Here is a 16,430-nt window from a genome sequence, read left to right as displayed (position 1 = left end):
TAAAAATTATTTGTGCGGAGACGGGCAGCGAGTGTAATTCTTTCCGTGCGGCAGAGGTATGTTCATTTCAGCCCAATTGGTGGACCAATCTAATGGCTGCATTTTGGATTTTCTGCAGTTTATCATTTTCCTTGTTGGCTCCGCTAAGTAGGGCATTGCAGTAGTCTAATCGTGGAAGTATAATTGATCTAACCAATTTGGGCCGATTTTCCTTAGTGACTAGTGCAGCTACTTGGCTTAGGACCTTTAATTGGTAGTCGCTACCCCTGACAATTGCCTCTACATGAGCCCCTGAGTCTAAACTTGCCTCCATGCAAGTAGCCAGTATTTTTACCTTGGACGCTACTTTTATCTCACTTCCTTCAATATTCAAATTTTCAAATTTTAGATCCAAGTTCTCTCTAGAATGTTTGGAGCCATAAATCATGAGTTCCGTCTTGGTGGCATTTAAGCACAGCCAATTCTGAGACATCCAATGTTGTATACACTGGTATATTTTGCTTAGGTTACTTTGATCTTTTTCATGATTTCCACTCAACTCTACCAAGACTTGGAAATCATCTGCGTAATTCGTAAAGAAGAAACCAAGTTCTTCCAGTTTCCTCCATAAAGGGACAATATAAATATTAAAAGTAGGGGGGCTAGGCAGGCTCCCTGTGGGACTCAGCAGATGATAGTTTCTAATGTCCGATGCTGAATCTGCCCAGTAGACTTTTGACCAGCGGCCTTCTAAAAATGATTTTATCCAACTAATGGCATTTTCTGATAGGCCGCCAACCAGACTCGATCTGTCCAACAATATTTTGTGGTCAAGCAGATTTGAACGCTGCTGATAAGTCTAATAAAACTAGCAGGCCTGATCTACTGTTTTCCAACATGGTCAGCTTTTGTGTCTGGAGATCCAGCAGGGCGCTCTCTGTCCCGTGGTTGCGTCTGTAACCTGACTGTTTCTTGTGCAATGTACCGGCAGTGTAAGTGGAGTTGGAGCTGTGTAGTAGCAGCTTTGTCTATGAAATGCAATAGAAATAAGGGGTTAGTTATGGGGCGTAGGTTAGCTGCGTCCTTAGGATGTAGGACTTCCTTTTTTTAAAGCGGGGTCATTGCCACTTCTTTAAGAACCTGTGGAATCTTACCAAAGTTAAAAGTTGCATTCTCAAACCTACATAAAAATGGGGCAAACATTTGTTTGTGATCTAAGATCAATTTAGATGGGAGGGATTCTCCTGGGCAGCTGGTAGGATGCATTTTTTTCAGGGAATTTATGGTGTCTGCAATGGCCATCCTGGAGAACCCAAAAGCCCCATTAGAGGGCCTCAGAATTTGCTCATCACTTATATTTTCCTTATTGTTATTTCTACCTGTCTGATTTAGTTTCTGTTTCTCCAGTTCTTCCGTAATCTTTGTTTGGGCACATAGAAGTTTCTCAGTGAATGCTTTTTGAACGTGGTCACAATCCTTTTTTGTAGGTTTAATGTTTTGATTGGGAGCTTTTGGCTTTTCCCAAGACCTAAATACTTTAAAGGAGTTCTCCTTGGTCTGATTTTCTGCTGACTCTATACGATCGTTAAAATAGTTTCTTTTTGCTTCAGTTATCTTTTCTTTGTACTCTTTCCCTGGTTTTCCATAGTGTTTTATTTTCAGAGGTTCTATCATTAGTGCATCTATGTTCTGCCTGCCTTTTACTGGCCTTTAAAAGAACTAAGGTCGGGGAAAACCACTTTTGATTGTTGGGAGTGTCTCTAACTTTACGATTTTCTTTTTATTTTAAAAGTATCTTTTTTTTCCCATGGGGCTGATTCATTCAGCATGATCCTTAGGTCATCGTTGTATCGAGTGACCCAAGTATTTGGGTCATCAGAATCGTTGGTTTTCTTCAACACTTTATTTTTGAAATTGGCCAGCTCAACGGCCATAATGGCCCAGTAGTTCCTACAATGAATTTCACGTGGGGGTACGTGCTGTGGTTTTATGGCTTTAGGAAGTTGTAACTGGCAAGATATAGATGAATGATCTGACCAGATACATGGATTAGTAACAACCTCAGTCAGTATGACAGTACTACATGCTACCCAATCAAGGACATTGCCCTTAACATGTGTTGGCTCTGTATTATAGATAATAATATAGTCGTTCTTTAGGTATTTTTCTAATTTTAGGGCTTTCTTATCCTTCAAGTTGCCGTTCCAAAGGTTTAGATCTTAGTAATATGATGGCTGAATTTGCTGAGTGTTAAGGGGATAGCACATTAATGAGATTTTCATTAAAGTTCCCTGGATCTCCTGGTGGTCTATAAATCAATATAAAGTTTATGCTAAAGTTAAGGATCAGTTTCGCATGCATCATCTCACAATCTTCACAGTTTATCTTAACCTCGTAAATGCCTAGTTCTTCCTTGCACATAAAGGCAATTCCGCCTCCTAATCCACTTTCCCAGTGCTTAGCTACAAAAAACATATCCTGGTGGGGTTACTTGATCAATGGTAAGACCATGTGCATCTGAAAGCCAAGTTTCAGTAATGCACATAATGTCAATCTTGTGTTCAAGAATAAAATCATGGACGTCCACCGTGTGTTTAACAAGAGATCCAGTATTTAATAATGTAACCCTTAACTGTGTAGCTACGAGTCGTGTGAGTAAGGGACTCTTTACTGGTGGCAGGGATTTGGTTGTGATATCAATAGATTGTGGGTCATATAGCTGCAAGTTATTTACTACTGTAGTTTGATCACAACATACAGTGGGGTTGTCTTCATTAGCAGGTACGAGCAGGTAATACTGTGTAGCAGTTACAGTCCCGTTTTGTATATCAGCTTGTGTCCAACTTGGGGCCTCCCTTCTTTTTTCACCATTATTAACGTGGTTGTTCTTTGTTAGCCCTTCTTCTACCATTCTGGGAGGGGGAGGTCAGTGTTTGTGTTTTGCCTTTGGCGGGAACGCTTAGGTATCCCTGCCTAGGCTCTGGAGTGTCTTGGCAGGCAGGAAGTCGGGGAGGAGTCTTCCACCCCTCCCCCCACCCTCTCCTTTCTGTGCTAGAGTGCCTGAATAGGACAAGCTCCCACAGGGGGTCTGGCTGTCCTCAGCCAAACACCCCTTTCTGTAAATTGCTGAGAGAGATTGTAGAGGAATGTGTGCTGGAACTGTATAACATGAGAGGCTTCTGGAGTGAAAAGCAGGTCGACTACTGGAAGCTGAAGTAACCAAAGAAGAAGACGACCAGAGACGTCTGGAGACCCGTTGTAACACTGTGAACCGACCACTGCTATGCTGACCCTGTTTTGTAAGCGACAGAGGAGCTCCGGGAAGGCCGGCTCCTTCCCTTTGGTTGATGGGAACAACCAGTTCCAAGACCAACTTAGACTTGAGCCCTCTCCCGAGACCTTAGGTGTTTCCAGAGCTTCGGAACCCCAATACCAGGAAACCTGCTGCCCATTTCTAGTGCATTGTCGTGGAAAGGCTGAATCTGTCCAAATCTTTGCTGAACCCGTAAGGACCCTCCAGAGATCTGATCTAACTCGCAAAGGCCCCCTCACCAGAGTGTGGGACTGCAGGAAGCAAAGAAGATTGACCGGATGATCCATGTTCTTTTATTGGTGCTGCATAAAAGGCGCCAAAAACGCAGAGTGAACAAAAGAGTTGCTGAAAGTCATGCTACAGGTCCTCCCTTGAGACTGCTGCTGAGAGATCCAGTCCATTGTCCTGCCTTCAGTCATCAGGCCAAGGAGTCCAGATGTCGGGTCCAGAGCTGCAACATCGCTGAGCATCCAGCATGAGTATTTTCTTCTAACCTAATGTACTGTGGGGAAAAAGGTATTGCTTTCCTGATTCCAAGAAATTGCTCCTGAGCATTGAGTTCACCCAGAGGTGTCCAGTGTCCACCCCCTCTTACTTCCGACCCAAACCGCTGCTTGTGTCCCTTCATCAAATCCTTTTACAGGTCTTCCTTGTTATTTGTTAACATACTGCTTTTATAACACTAGAGACTGGAAGAACTCTTTGTATTCTGCTGCTTGTCCAGACTTTCAGCCCTCTCCGAACTGCCTGTAGCTAGGGTTGCGTTTTTGGATTTAAGACTTGCTGTGCGAAGAAACCCTCTCTAGAACCTGGAACCAAGCTAATGTTACACTAACTAACCATTTTCCTCCCTTAAAGTGACTTTACTATATGTGTTTGCAGAGTATTACCGTATGAACTTTTAATAACCGATAATATGATAACAATGGGCCTCATTACGGGTTGTGCGATCCGGAATTAACAGTGGCGGTAAACCCGCCGCCACTGTTAATTCCGGACCGCCCGATCCCGAGTCCTGCAGACGGGAGGTGATCTTCCCGCCAGGTCTGACATGGCGGATTGAACACCTCCCGCCTGCAGGCGGATGTGGAAACACCAGCACCATCATTAGATGGTGCCGGTGTTTCCACTTCCCCAATCCCATTGAGTCATGTGGGACTCAATGGGAATGGGGATTAACACCATTCCGCCTCCGTGACTCCCGGGACACCGGGCTGTAATGCCTCGGTAATTCCGGGAGTCACAGAGGCGGAATGGTAATACGAGTCCGGCGGTAACCGCGAACAAACGCAAACGCAAACGTAAAAGTGTCTTTTGAAGTATATTCTCAAGTATTCCGAAGTGTTCTAGTGTAAACGTCTAAAGTATTTAAAATGATTCTGGTGTATATATGATAAATATATATAATTGTATATAAATTATAAGTGTAGGAGTTTCTTTGATGTGCATGTCTAGCTAAGGTTCAGTGTACTTACCTACAGCTCACATCTTCCTCTTAAAAGAAGCCTGACCGCTCTGCCACTCTACCAAGGTCCTGAGTTTGTACAGATTGATACTAAGAGTTGTAGATCTACAAACGACTGGGATAGCTTACTAAAGTCTTACTACCAGTAGGACTTTAGGAAAACTCCTCTAACACCTTCACATACCCAGACACGTGACATTATCCCGACATTAGTGGGAGGACACCAAATTTCCTCTTCTCTCACTCTAAAACCTCAAAAGGTAGGACGGGTTGCGTCATGGAAGTGAAGGGAACAGGCGTCGCAGGTGCACAGTGGATTGGCAGCACACAGTGAAGTGTGCCGCTGAGGGGTAAATAAGGGGTGGGTGGGAGCAGGTTGTCTGAAATGACAGCAGAATGAAAAAAGGAAAGTTATTTTCGAACAAATAACTCATTTTTTTCTGCTTTTGTAATTTCGGAATCAATTAAATCATGGACATCCCAGCGCCAGAGACCATTCAATCCCCGCACCCACATTTTATCCCCCCTCCCTGTGAATTCAAATCTTCCCTAGCCTCCCTGACCGCAAAAGGCTGCTGCAGCTTTTATGTTTGTGACAGTGGAAAAAGTATGAAATTGGGGGCGGGGGGGCCACAAACATTTTGCTGCACAGGTCCATAGCAATTCCAGAAGCAGCCCTGACTAAATAAAAGAAGAAAAGGTCAGAGAAATTGACCCCAATATGGGTAGATGCGCACAATCTCTGGCAATTCGTTTAGATAAATGTTACTCTCGAGGGTTTGCTGCAGTAGTGGGGCGTAGAAGGGTAATTTCTCCGTGGCCCTTCTAAGGAAACATGGACTAATAGTGAAAAATGCCTCACTATCTGCGCTTCCCAACCGTCATTATGTGAATAGGCTATATCTGAATAGGTATATGTACCCACAAGTTTCACTTATAAAGTAAAATGGCTGGCAGCAGTCTCATTATTATAGTTACAAAGATTTATTCACAGAAAACACTACACTTGTTTCAGCCCTCTCTGGGCCGTCCTCAGGGCGTTTAAAGAATGATATATATGTGACTGTCAATCAAATGAAACAATATCAAACATTATGGCAAAACATTGAAACATTTCCATAATCGCCAAGTGGTAATTGTGACAACAAAGATACCATACATTGCAAGGCATACACTAAGCAGTGTCAAATAGCAATTTGCTATGCAATTCTCTAGTTGTGTTAATCAAATGAACACTTGTGTAGCAAAGAGAGCTATTTAAGTTGACCTCTTTAATGAAAGCACAGCTCGCCCTGCATTCCTCTCTTGCCGTAGGTACTCCCTCTCTGTTCACTAGAAGTGCTAATGGAGGGCAAGTGCAGCAGTAATCCTCTCCTCAACTCTTAAGTGCATAATGCATGTGTAGGAGTGCAAGTGGTAATTGTGACAACAACTAACTAACCACCATATATAACATCATCGAGAGTTGGATGAAGGACAACTGAATGTGTCTAAACAGCTCCAAGATGGAACTGATGATCTCTGGATCCACACAGGCCAGAAAGAAACTGAATCCCCCATACTCTTCATTCAGCATTAAAAACACCCAAATTCTAATATCTGAAAAAGTTAAGACTCTGGGAGTCTGCTTACAAGCCTCCTTAGGAGCAGAAGCACATACTGCCTACCTAAAAAGAAATTGCCAGTATCACCAAATACTTCTGGAAAAAATTAGACCTTTGCTCGACCATAAGAACAGTACCGCCATTGCCAGAGCAACAATACTATCCAGACTTGATTACGGAAACTCCCTGCTCCTAGGAGCAAACAGTAAAAGTCTAAAACAATGTCAGGTGATCCAAAATAACGCCATCAGGACAATCACAGGCAGGTCAAGAAGGGAACACATCACAGGAGACAGAAAAGATCTACACTGGTTGGCCATCAACAAGAGAAGTCCCTCACCATGGTCCATCAATGTCTTTATTGCAAAGCCCCAGCCTACCTAAAGAAACAGTTCAAGTGGCCTGAGCCATCCAGGTGCCTACGATCATCCAATAAAGGCCTACTACAAACCATCCCATTGAATAAAACAAAATGGCCTAGGCAAGGCTTTTCCGACTGGAAGTATCCAAAAATGTAATGAACTACCCACATCACTGAAACTTGAAACCAATTATACTCAATTCAGAAAGAAATTGAAAACAGTGTTATTCAAATAAATCTTTGAATTACGACAAGCCTAGCACTGTGAAATGACCGCTCTGCACACTCTTTGCCCCGTTTCTATACCTTTATGTCTTGTCTCTTTGGAACGTGCTCCGATGCCTGCGGACTTTAGCGCTATATAAACAAATAAATAAAATAAACAAAGATGCCATACGTTGATGTGAAAACATAAGAGCAAAACAAAGACAAGATAGGGGAATGGGAAGAGAGAGCAAAAAAGGAGAGAAAGAAAACATATTAATTAGGACTGACAATTCCTCATTCTGGGCAATATAATAATACATACTTCAAAATAGATAGGTAATGGGTGCTGAAGAACCACATCACAAAAAGAAAGAGCAGTCCATGTGCGCGGGGTACCTGATATAAGGAGCACTAGAATTGAGTGCGTTGGTTAGGAAAGTTGTCAACTTGCATATATTTCTGTAAAAGCAAACAGGGCCTATTTTTAACAGATGTGTAAGGCATAAAGTAATTAATTCCGTATTTGCAAAGTAAAATGAAATGCTCGAGCTTAGCAGCAAGTCACAAGCTTCCCATTATACATGCGAGGTTATGAGCTTTTGTTTCCGTAACGGGTATCGTCTAATTCGTCATCTTGTATTCTAGTTGAACGAAAATAGGGAGAGACAGAATAGGCATGGTTGCCGTCAAAACCTGTATCCAACAGCTCGCAGTGTAGGTGCTCTAATTAGCGGTGATGCAAAAATTTGCTTACCATTAGCCGCTTGAATGCGTGGCTGTCTGGTGATTCCTGCCTGCTTGCTGGTCGCACCCTTGAAGGAATGTGGGTGTTGTCTGGGCTGCCCTATGGCAGCTCAGCAGAGATAATAAAGACATCGGTCATGTGATCTGTTGCAACCGTGGTTGCCTAGCAACCTTGTTCATGGTTTTAGCTTTGGGAAATTCCTTCGTGTTTAGTTTGTTCGCCGAATTCCGAAAGGATCTCTATAAGCGTCCCCATAAAAGTAAGAATCACATATGTCAAGCAGCAACATCTCTTAACAAATAATTCATAGTCCATGCACTGCGGAAAGTTATAAAATAACGGTGAATGCTGAGTAGGTACAATGTCTTAGAACCCCAGGTGCCTAGCGATTTTCGAGCCGTGCTCCAAATTAACGTGCTCTTTTGCAGGAGCTCTGCTTGTTAGCTGTAAGGAGACTGAGAACATGAACTTACTGAAAAGCACATGTGAGTTTTGTAATAAAAGATAAGATAATCATGGCTTGGAAAAAATATGTAAATAATGGTGGGTTATAGTGAATTCGCACAGAATACTTTTTTTGAAAATTGAAACTGTCACTGTATATGAGTGGCTATAATACCAATGTGAATGTTATTTGCACCATGAATCATTTCCACTCCAAAATAAGCTTCATTAATAATGTAAATCAGCATCTCTGTAATATTATTGGGAGCTGAGCTGGCCATTACACGTGCTCTTTTGCAAGGGCTTCGTTGGTTTGCTGTATAAAGACTAAAAGCATGAGCTCACTGAAAAGCACATGCGAGTTTTCAATAAACCCCAAAGGTAAGGGGAATGAATAATCTCAACTTATAATAATTATGTGACTGATGGTGAATTATGGTGCATTCGCTCTAATGCAGGTCTTATAGACAGACTAATTTAATGAAAATTAAACCTCCTGAATGGGCTAAATTATTTTTGGCAAAATATTTGACGAGACATGAGATTAATGAATAAGAGAAAAGCAGATGTAAGATAGGAATAATGTTTCCGTCCTCGGTCTCTAGCCACGCAGCTGGGTCTGATTTTAGCACGAAAGCAAGAAGTATGGGTCGGATTAGAACACAGATATATGCTAAAGACTGGAGATCGAGCCCCTTCGAAGGACTGCCTTATCTATTGTGATGTGGTAACAGCCTGCAGTCTCGACTTTGACTTATTGATTTGGCTTAACATTATACCATTAAGATCAAAGAAAAACATTAAGTAAATGTTCTTGGTTGAGACCAAGCTGAGTACATCTTAGCCTGCACATCATACGAGCTTCTGCTTGTCGTAATTTCAGTTGTCTATCGCTATCTCTTCCCATTCCCCTATCTTGTCTTTGTTTTGCTCTTATGTTTTCACATCAATGCAAGGCATAAATTAGTTTTTAAAAATTGATTAGCAGATTTTGCTAATTAAAATGTTTTTGATTAGCAAACAGACCCATTTGATTAGCAATGTTGTACTAATATTGTTAATGTCACCAGATGTGTACCCAAGACATGAAATGAGAAACAATACAGTAGCTTTGATAACTGCTGAAATAAGACATTTGTGAGAGGAGTCAGACATTGCAAATTCTTTAATCTACAGCTAGACCTGTAGGTTGGGTACCTTTGTTTACCTGTTCAACCTAGGAGAAATGCACACGACCCATACATATGGAGGACAACAAATGTATAATGCGATTTCTGTAAAATGGTGCACGTCACTACAAACCCACTTTGTTTGGCACACTGCTGCCACCCAGAGTACAGTCATGCACAGTGAAGGTTTTGACATTTGCTGCAAACAAAGTAGATGTTAAATAAAGGTTTCAAACATCTCTTGTAAATGTTGTTCGCGCTTCATAAAAGGTCCTCGACTGAGTGGGCGAAACGACTTTGCGTGCCATGGATGAGGGTCTGTAAAATATAAAAGGTTAGCTTCATGATGGGACAGAAATAAATAGATATGATAAAAAAAGGCTTTGAAAACATTTTGGCCAGCTGTTTCCTGGGGGTGGTAACATAATACTATCATAAAGCAAAGCAAGCTCTATAGGCTAACTACAGTGTTTGGTATTGCAGTAGATCTAAAGGTCTACAGACTGGATGGCTTCTATTGATCACTACTTTGCGTAAGCATTTAGTTCACTTTGTGTATTTATTATACAAGAGGAAAGAGAGACTAAGAGTGGATTGCGTAGCAGGCAGATAACTGGCCTAACTAGGTGGAATATTGTAGTTTGTGGTCATCTCATTTTCAGGGTACCTGGTGTGAAGCAACAGATTGATAATACAGAATCTCAAGGAGTATGGGTTCTATCATGTGTTGAACGCCAGTTGCATGATGTATGCAACCTGCAGGTTACAGAACTAGGTTTGCCATCAAAAGCATATGATCATGTGATAATGTACATTTTAAAAAATTCGCTAGTCAACATGATGCATCTTCCCAAAAAAATGAAATATAGTTCACACTGTGAAATTCATCGATGCAAGGTTTTACAGTCTCAAAACTGTAATTATGTATTATTGCACAACTTACATTTTACGAATGGAATTGCATGATGGTCTTTAAAAGATATAAAGTTGGCAGATAATTGTCTTTGCCACACAGGATATAAAAAGCTTAATAAAAGTATCATCCCGATTACTTCTGGTTTGCAATAATTTGCAAACAAAATTCTTGCACTCCTACACATGCATTATGCACTTAAGAGTTGAGGAGAGGATTACTGCTGCACTTGCCCTCCATTAGCACTTCTAGTGAACAGAGAGGGAGTACCGAAGGCAAGAGAGGAATGCAGGGCAAGCTGTGCTTTCATTAAAGAGGTCAACTTAAATAGCTAACTTTGCTACACAAGTGTTCATTTGATTAACACAACTAGAGAATTGCATAGCAAATTGCTATTTGACACTGCTTATTTTATGCCTTGCAATGTATGGTATCTTTGTTGTCACAATTACCACTTGGCGATTATGGAAATGTTTCAATGTTTTGCCATAATGTTTGATATTGTTTCATTTGATTGACAGTCACATATATATCATTCTTTAAACGCCCTGAGGACTGCCCAGAGAGGGCTGAAACACGTGTTGGCGTGTAGTGTTTTCTGTGAATAAATCTTTGTAACTATAAGAATGAGACTGCTGTCAGCCATTTTTCTTTATTAGTGAAACCTGTGGGTACATACACCTATTCAGATATAGCCTATTCACATGACAGTTGGGAAGCGCAGATAGTCTGACTAAATAAAACGCTTCTATCACGGCCATCCTTTGTCCTCAAGCCAGGTTGTTTGGGGAAATCCATAAATGTCTGAGATCCATGCAAGTCAACACAACCTGATCTTTCCTAAATACTCCACGTTATACCCATCACTGATGGGCCCTGAACATGCTCTCGGTTATGCATGTCCAATGGGCTCCTGCTGGTGTTAAATATTGAAGCCTTTTCTGAATACCCAAAATGCTGCACAACCAAAGAATAACACTTTGATTTCGGGCAATGTTTGACAGCGTACAACTTTCGATCAATTCACAGTCGGCACTGTTGAAATAAATATTCTTAAATAGCGATGACATGCAACGGGTTAGTTAATAAGTGATGGTTTCATGATTAAAAGGCCTGCAGAAATGCTTAAATAAAGCAGACATACAAATGCACACACTGCAGCTATTATTGGAATTCTGAGTGTTGCTGATCTGTAACTATTTTTTGCACTTGCTCTATGGTAGAATACATTGTGAAGTGGAAAAAATGTCCTATGCTTTATCTTTATCTGATAAACCTGGAAGTGTCGGAGCATGGTAAACTTTGTACGTTTATGGAGCTCATTTAGCACAAGAGACGTTTGCACATTGCTGCATTGTCAGCCACGTCCAAGCGGCCCTCGCACCAAGTGGCCGGCTACGACCTGGCTTTCGCGCCACTCTGGGTGTACCAAAAGGGGCTCTGCGGCCAAAGTGGCATGCCAAAACGTCTGGCGCCTAATCGCTTGCGCCGAAATGTGGCGTACTGGCCCCCTTAGCGTGTTTCCCACCCCTTCTCCAGCCCACTGTTATATTGAACAGGTTCCTTTCACAATCCTGAACAATTTGAGCAACCTAGTTTAGTTTTGTTTCTTATTTGTAGAGCGCACCAAACTCTGAGGTATCTGGGGGCTTCAGCATATGTAAATTGTTAAAAGAACATACAAGAATAACCAATGACACGGCTTGTTGACCAGGATACACATTGATCAAAATGCCCAAATAGAGGTTACACAACGATACAGGAAGGTAAGTGTCCTCCATCCTCAGTAGGACATGAAATAGTCAGGATCTTTGTATCATTATAAAATAGAACAATAGGTGAACCCAGCTTGGGTGGGGCCAGTAAGTAGCAGTGGAGGGATTGACAAGGCACTAGGGGAGGTTAAACCAAAGTGTTTGTAGAGTCTGAAGTGGCAGCAGTACAGGAGCTGGGAGAAGACACAGGCTTTCACTTTGGATCTAAACGTCCTGAAGGAAGGTTCAGCTCTGATGGCTGAGGGGAGGGAGTTCCAACACTTGACAGCTAACAGAGGGGAACTGGACCCTCCTGACGTTTTTAGTTTGTACTTCGGGATGTTGAGACGGTTGAGGTAATAGGATCTGGTGGGTCCGTCAGAATGGTTCCTCGAGAATTTGTCTAAGTATTTAGGGCCGCATTTGGGAGGCATTTATGTGTGATGACTCACTTGCGTATTGTGATTCTGTCACGCACTGGTAGCCAATATGTGTCCCGTCTGATGGCTGAGATATGATTAGAGCGAGGGATATTCAGGGCTGATCTAAGGGCGTTGTTCTGCAGAACTTCTAGTCTATTTAGGTTCTGTAATGAAGAGCCTAGGAATAGGGTGTTAAAATAGTCCAGCTTCGAGAGAATCAAGGCCCTCGCTAGCGTGAGGCAGCTGTTGGTCGATAAGTAGGGCTTGCCGCATTTATCAGTTGGTTGGTATATGCTGTGGCTGATGCTGTGGTGCTTACTTGTTTTTTGAGGGAGAGAGTAGAGTCTGAGTAGACACCTAGCGTTTTGACCTCATTGGCAACTTTTATGATATTCCCATCAATGTTATAGGTCTTGTAGCGTGTGTCCAGACTGTGAAGCCGGGCTTGTGAACCGATAATCAAAGTTCCGTCTTAACGTCGTTTAGACAGAGGCTGTGGGCGGCCATCCAACCCTGAATTTCAAGGTAAATATCATTCATCATTTTGTAGTCCTTAACATAGCAACCAGTGAGCGTGATGACGACCTGGGCGTCATCTACATAATTTCTGTAGGTGACATGCAGGTTGTCAAGGCGATCAAATAGGAGGTTTGTGAAGATGTTGTAGAGCGTGGGTGAAACACACGAACCCTAAGGAACTCCACAGTGGATGGGTACCGGATCAGCAGACGCTGAGGCTGTGAAGACCGTAGTTGTTCTGTTCGAAAGGAAGGATTGGATCCAGCTTGCTGCCTTCGGAGAGAACGCCGCAGCCGAGGATAATGTTTGGCCAGGATCTGATGGTCGACCAAGTCGAACGCTGCTGAATGATCCAGCAGTAGAAGTATGGCAAGCTTGCCCTTGTCTTTGGCTTCATCCATTTGGATTTTTAGGTCCAAGAGTGCGGTTTCAGTGCAGTTTCACGGTCTCATACCAGACTGCCGTAGGCCAAGAAGGTTATTGTCTTCCAAATGTTTTTGTATTTGGAGATAGGCTGCCCTATTTAGTATTTTTAAGAGAAATGGGACTGTAATTGGTCGGTATATTAGGGTCTAAGTTGGGTTTTTTGAGGAGTGGCATAACCCATGCCTCTTTAAGATTGTTAGGGACTGAGCAACTTTTGAAGGAAGAGTTAATCAAGGCAGTGATGAACAGGGCTAGTTCTTTTGCTCCATCCTTAATGATAGGGGCTGGGCAGGTATGTCCCTGGCATTTTGAGGGTTTTAGCCCAATGATGGTGTTTTCCACTTCTTTGGTGGTGACTGGTGAGAAGAGGAAAGGGTGGCATGTGGGGTAATTGAGGGTCAGGTAGTTTTATGTGCGTTGGCACTCGGGCCTAGGCTATTTTAGCTTGTAGTGAAGCTATTTTGTCTGAAATACATAAAATCGTAATGGTGAAAAATCTGCACAATTTCTGTTGTTTAATATAAAAAATCATTTAACTCTCTTGGAAACTCAGTGAATTGTTAAGACCATCTATGTCACTGTGTATATGCTGGGTTCCAATAAACATTGTTACGTTTGAGATCTATGAGTCACCAGAGTATGATTACAACGCATATTACTGCTGCCACTTTAGGAACTTAGGCCGATTCATTAAATCCTCACAGCATCTTTTTTTCTTTTGCAGCGCTACTGAAACTCAGACGACCATGTCATCAGTCAGAAGCTCGAAGAACTCATCAGGTTTGTTATTGAAGTGATCTGAGTAATGAAAGACCTGTTTAAGATGTTCTTCATGGTGCTCACTGTGTGATGGTGCTGTTGTGTTGAGCCCGGCGAGATGAGATAGAGCCTTCCTGCAGTGCCAAAAGGCTGCCAAAGAGGAAGACTTTGCACCATACCAGACCAGTTTATCTTATACCCCTGTAGGCAAAATGAACAAGATGCTCAACACTAATGCATAATAATGTGCACCCATTTGAGATGATTATTTGCATGAAAAAAAATAAAAAACATTTAAATAATGGAAGAATTGAATTATTATTTTTAGGCATGTTGGTGTGGTCTTACTTGCATTTATGCTGTTTCTTCAGTTAATCCATTGTTCAGCACCTAAAACCCTCTTATCTACTGCAAGGAACTCATGGTGGCAACAGTAAAGACAGACACAAGTGATCACAGTTCAAGGGTGTTTATTAAGCTGTAAATGCAGGGTGGAAAACACCTAATCTAAACCTAATTCTAAAATGGGAGCAAACGCTGACAATCAAAAGAAAAATAAGGCAGTTCTCGTGGCGTTGTGTCAAAATAAAAGGGCCTTTACGAAGAAAAAACTATTGCCAATTCCTTACAACTAATTACACAGAGTGTGAGATTAAGCTTTCAATAAAGAAAGAAGTGTTCACAAATATTAAGTCAAGATGTGATGGCCAGGGGTCTCCCTTCCCCACGTTTTCAGCATGGGGCAAGGTGGGACCTTGGAGCACAGCACACACTCGAGCCTTCTCAGCACAAGCCAACAGTTCTGTATCAGCAATCAGGTTCTTCAACGGTTAAGTCGCCTTTCAGTAAAAAGTCTCTTGCCTTCGAGGGCCTGATGCTTTCAACAAACAAACAAACAAACTTAAAGTTCTGTTCCACATATACTTCGGGTGTCGATTTCACCCCTGTGTCCCTCTCTTGTGGGCGCAGACCCCTCACCAATCGTATTTCACAAAGCACTAAACAGTTCCTTTTCTCAATGAAGTTTGAGTGATGACTTTTCACCCCTGGATCGGCCTCAGCCGGACTCGGACCCCAGATGACAAGTGGGGCACTTCCCTTCCCCTTATCTTGCAATATTTTGTGCTTTCACAAATCTTAATGTCTTTTCAAACAATGCAGTGGGACTTTCCCTCGATGTGGTTCACTTCTGTTAACACACTGTGTGTAGGGACTTCAAGCCTCACCCTTTTTCACAAGCGTCCCTCTGCCGGGTTCACTCTTGCCACGTCCCTTCTGGTTCGCATCCCTCTGCCGGGTTCATGCTCACACATTTTAAGAAACACAGCTCATTGGGCTTTGCCCTTGGTTGTCGGCTTCCCTCTGCCGGGTTCACGCTCACTGACTTTTACCAACAATTCCTCACGGGACTTCTAGGCTTCGCCCCTTTTCATTAGCATCCCTCCGCCGGGTTCACTCTTGCTAATCTTCACCTTGTGGGATTCAATTCCCCTTCTTCACAATCATCTGTTGGTCAAATACTTTCGACTGTACAGAGAATTTCACAAGACCCCTGTATGACCACTTTTACCACTCTTTGCCTCTTCCCAAGGCCGCCTTGGTATGGTAGTTTTTACCTTTGGGTAATCGGCCAGAGTTTTCTGCGTGAGCATCCACGTGGTGCCTGACACCTCTGTTGCAGGCTTTTCCCCCACTTTCTCAATAGTTCCTTTGTTTGTTCAAAGTTCATGTAGCCGCTCGCTACATTCGTTCAACACAGCCCCGTTTCTTATCGAGTAGCCGGCTGTGATGAACTGCTTTGCTTTCTTCTCTGAGTCAAGGTTGGTACCACAGAGACCAGTGTCTCACCCCCGGCTTGGTTATTACCGCAGGAGGTTCTCATGTTCCATCGACATCTGCTGCAACACACGATGGCCTTTGTTCGCAGTCTTACGATTCTTTGTCTTGAGGATACACAGGTCTGTCGATAAGGGCAAGGTCACTTCTCCCCTTGGTATCATCTCGACTTGGGCCGTCTTTCACCTTGAACTGCCATGCAGAGTTAGCTCTCATATTGTGCGGTCTGCCTTCCTCGCCCTGTGCTCTTGTGCTCCACCTTTTATCCCTGTGGGGAAGGGAAAGGGCTGTCAGGTGTGAGTGATTCTGGTCAATTGCCTGACTTTGCCTGCCCCTTGTATTGGGACACGTGCGGTAAATGGCTCTGGTGTTAGTCTGTTGTCTTTTGTGTTATGCAAAAGTGTTCGTGTGGTAAAAGCGAGGGACGGGGGGGGGCAGTGTTTTGGAATATTCTACATGGTAGGATCGGGAAAAGGTGTCAAAAGAAGAGGGATACTGTATCCCGCCCGTTGGT

At 42.7% G+C, this 16,430-nt stretch overlaps 1 protein-coding gene across 2 annotated transcripts in view; it reads left to right on the top strand.

The window, feature by feature from the left end:
• The window catches only part of ZNF106 (zinc finger protein 106), a 693,205-nt gene that overhangs the window by 441,593 nt on the left and 235,182 nt on the right, over positions 1–16,430 (top strand). For both annotated transcript variants that reach the window (XM_069638825.1, XM_069638826.1), the window contains one exon: positions 14,046–14,101. In XM_069638825.1, coding sequence (XP_069494926.1) covers positions 14,046–14,101 — 56 coding nt within the window. The remainder of the gene's footprint in view (positions 1–14,045; positions 14,102–16,430) is intronic.

Source organism: Ambystoma mexicanum, chromosome 14 (genome assembly GCF_040938575.1).
Source record: "Ambystoma mexicanum isolate Mex_15411 chromosome 14, UKY_AmexF1_1, whole genome shotgun sequence".
Classification (NCBI taxonomy): domain Eukaryota; kingdom Metazoa; phylum Chordata; class Amphibia; order Caudata; family Ambystomatidae; genus Ambystoma; species Ambystoma mexicanum.
Note: the sequence above shows the minus strand (reverse complement) of the source record. Positions and strands in the feature narration are given on the sequence as shown.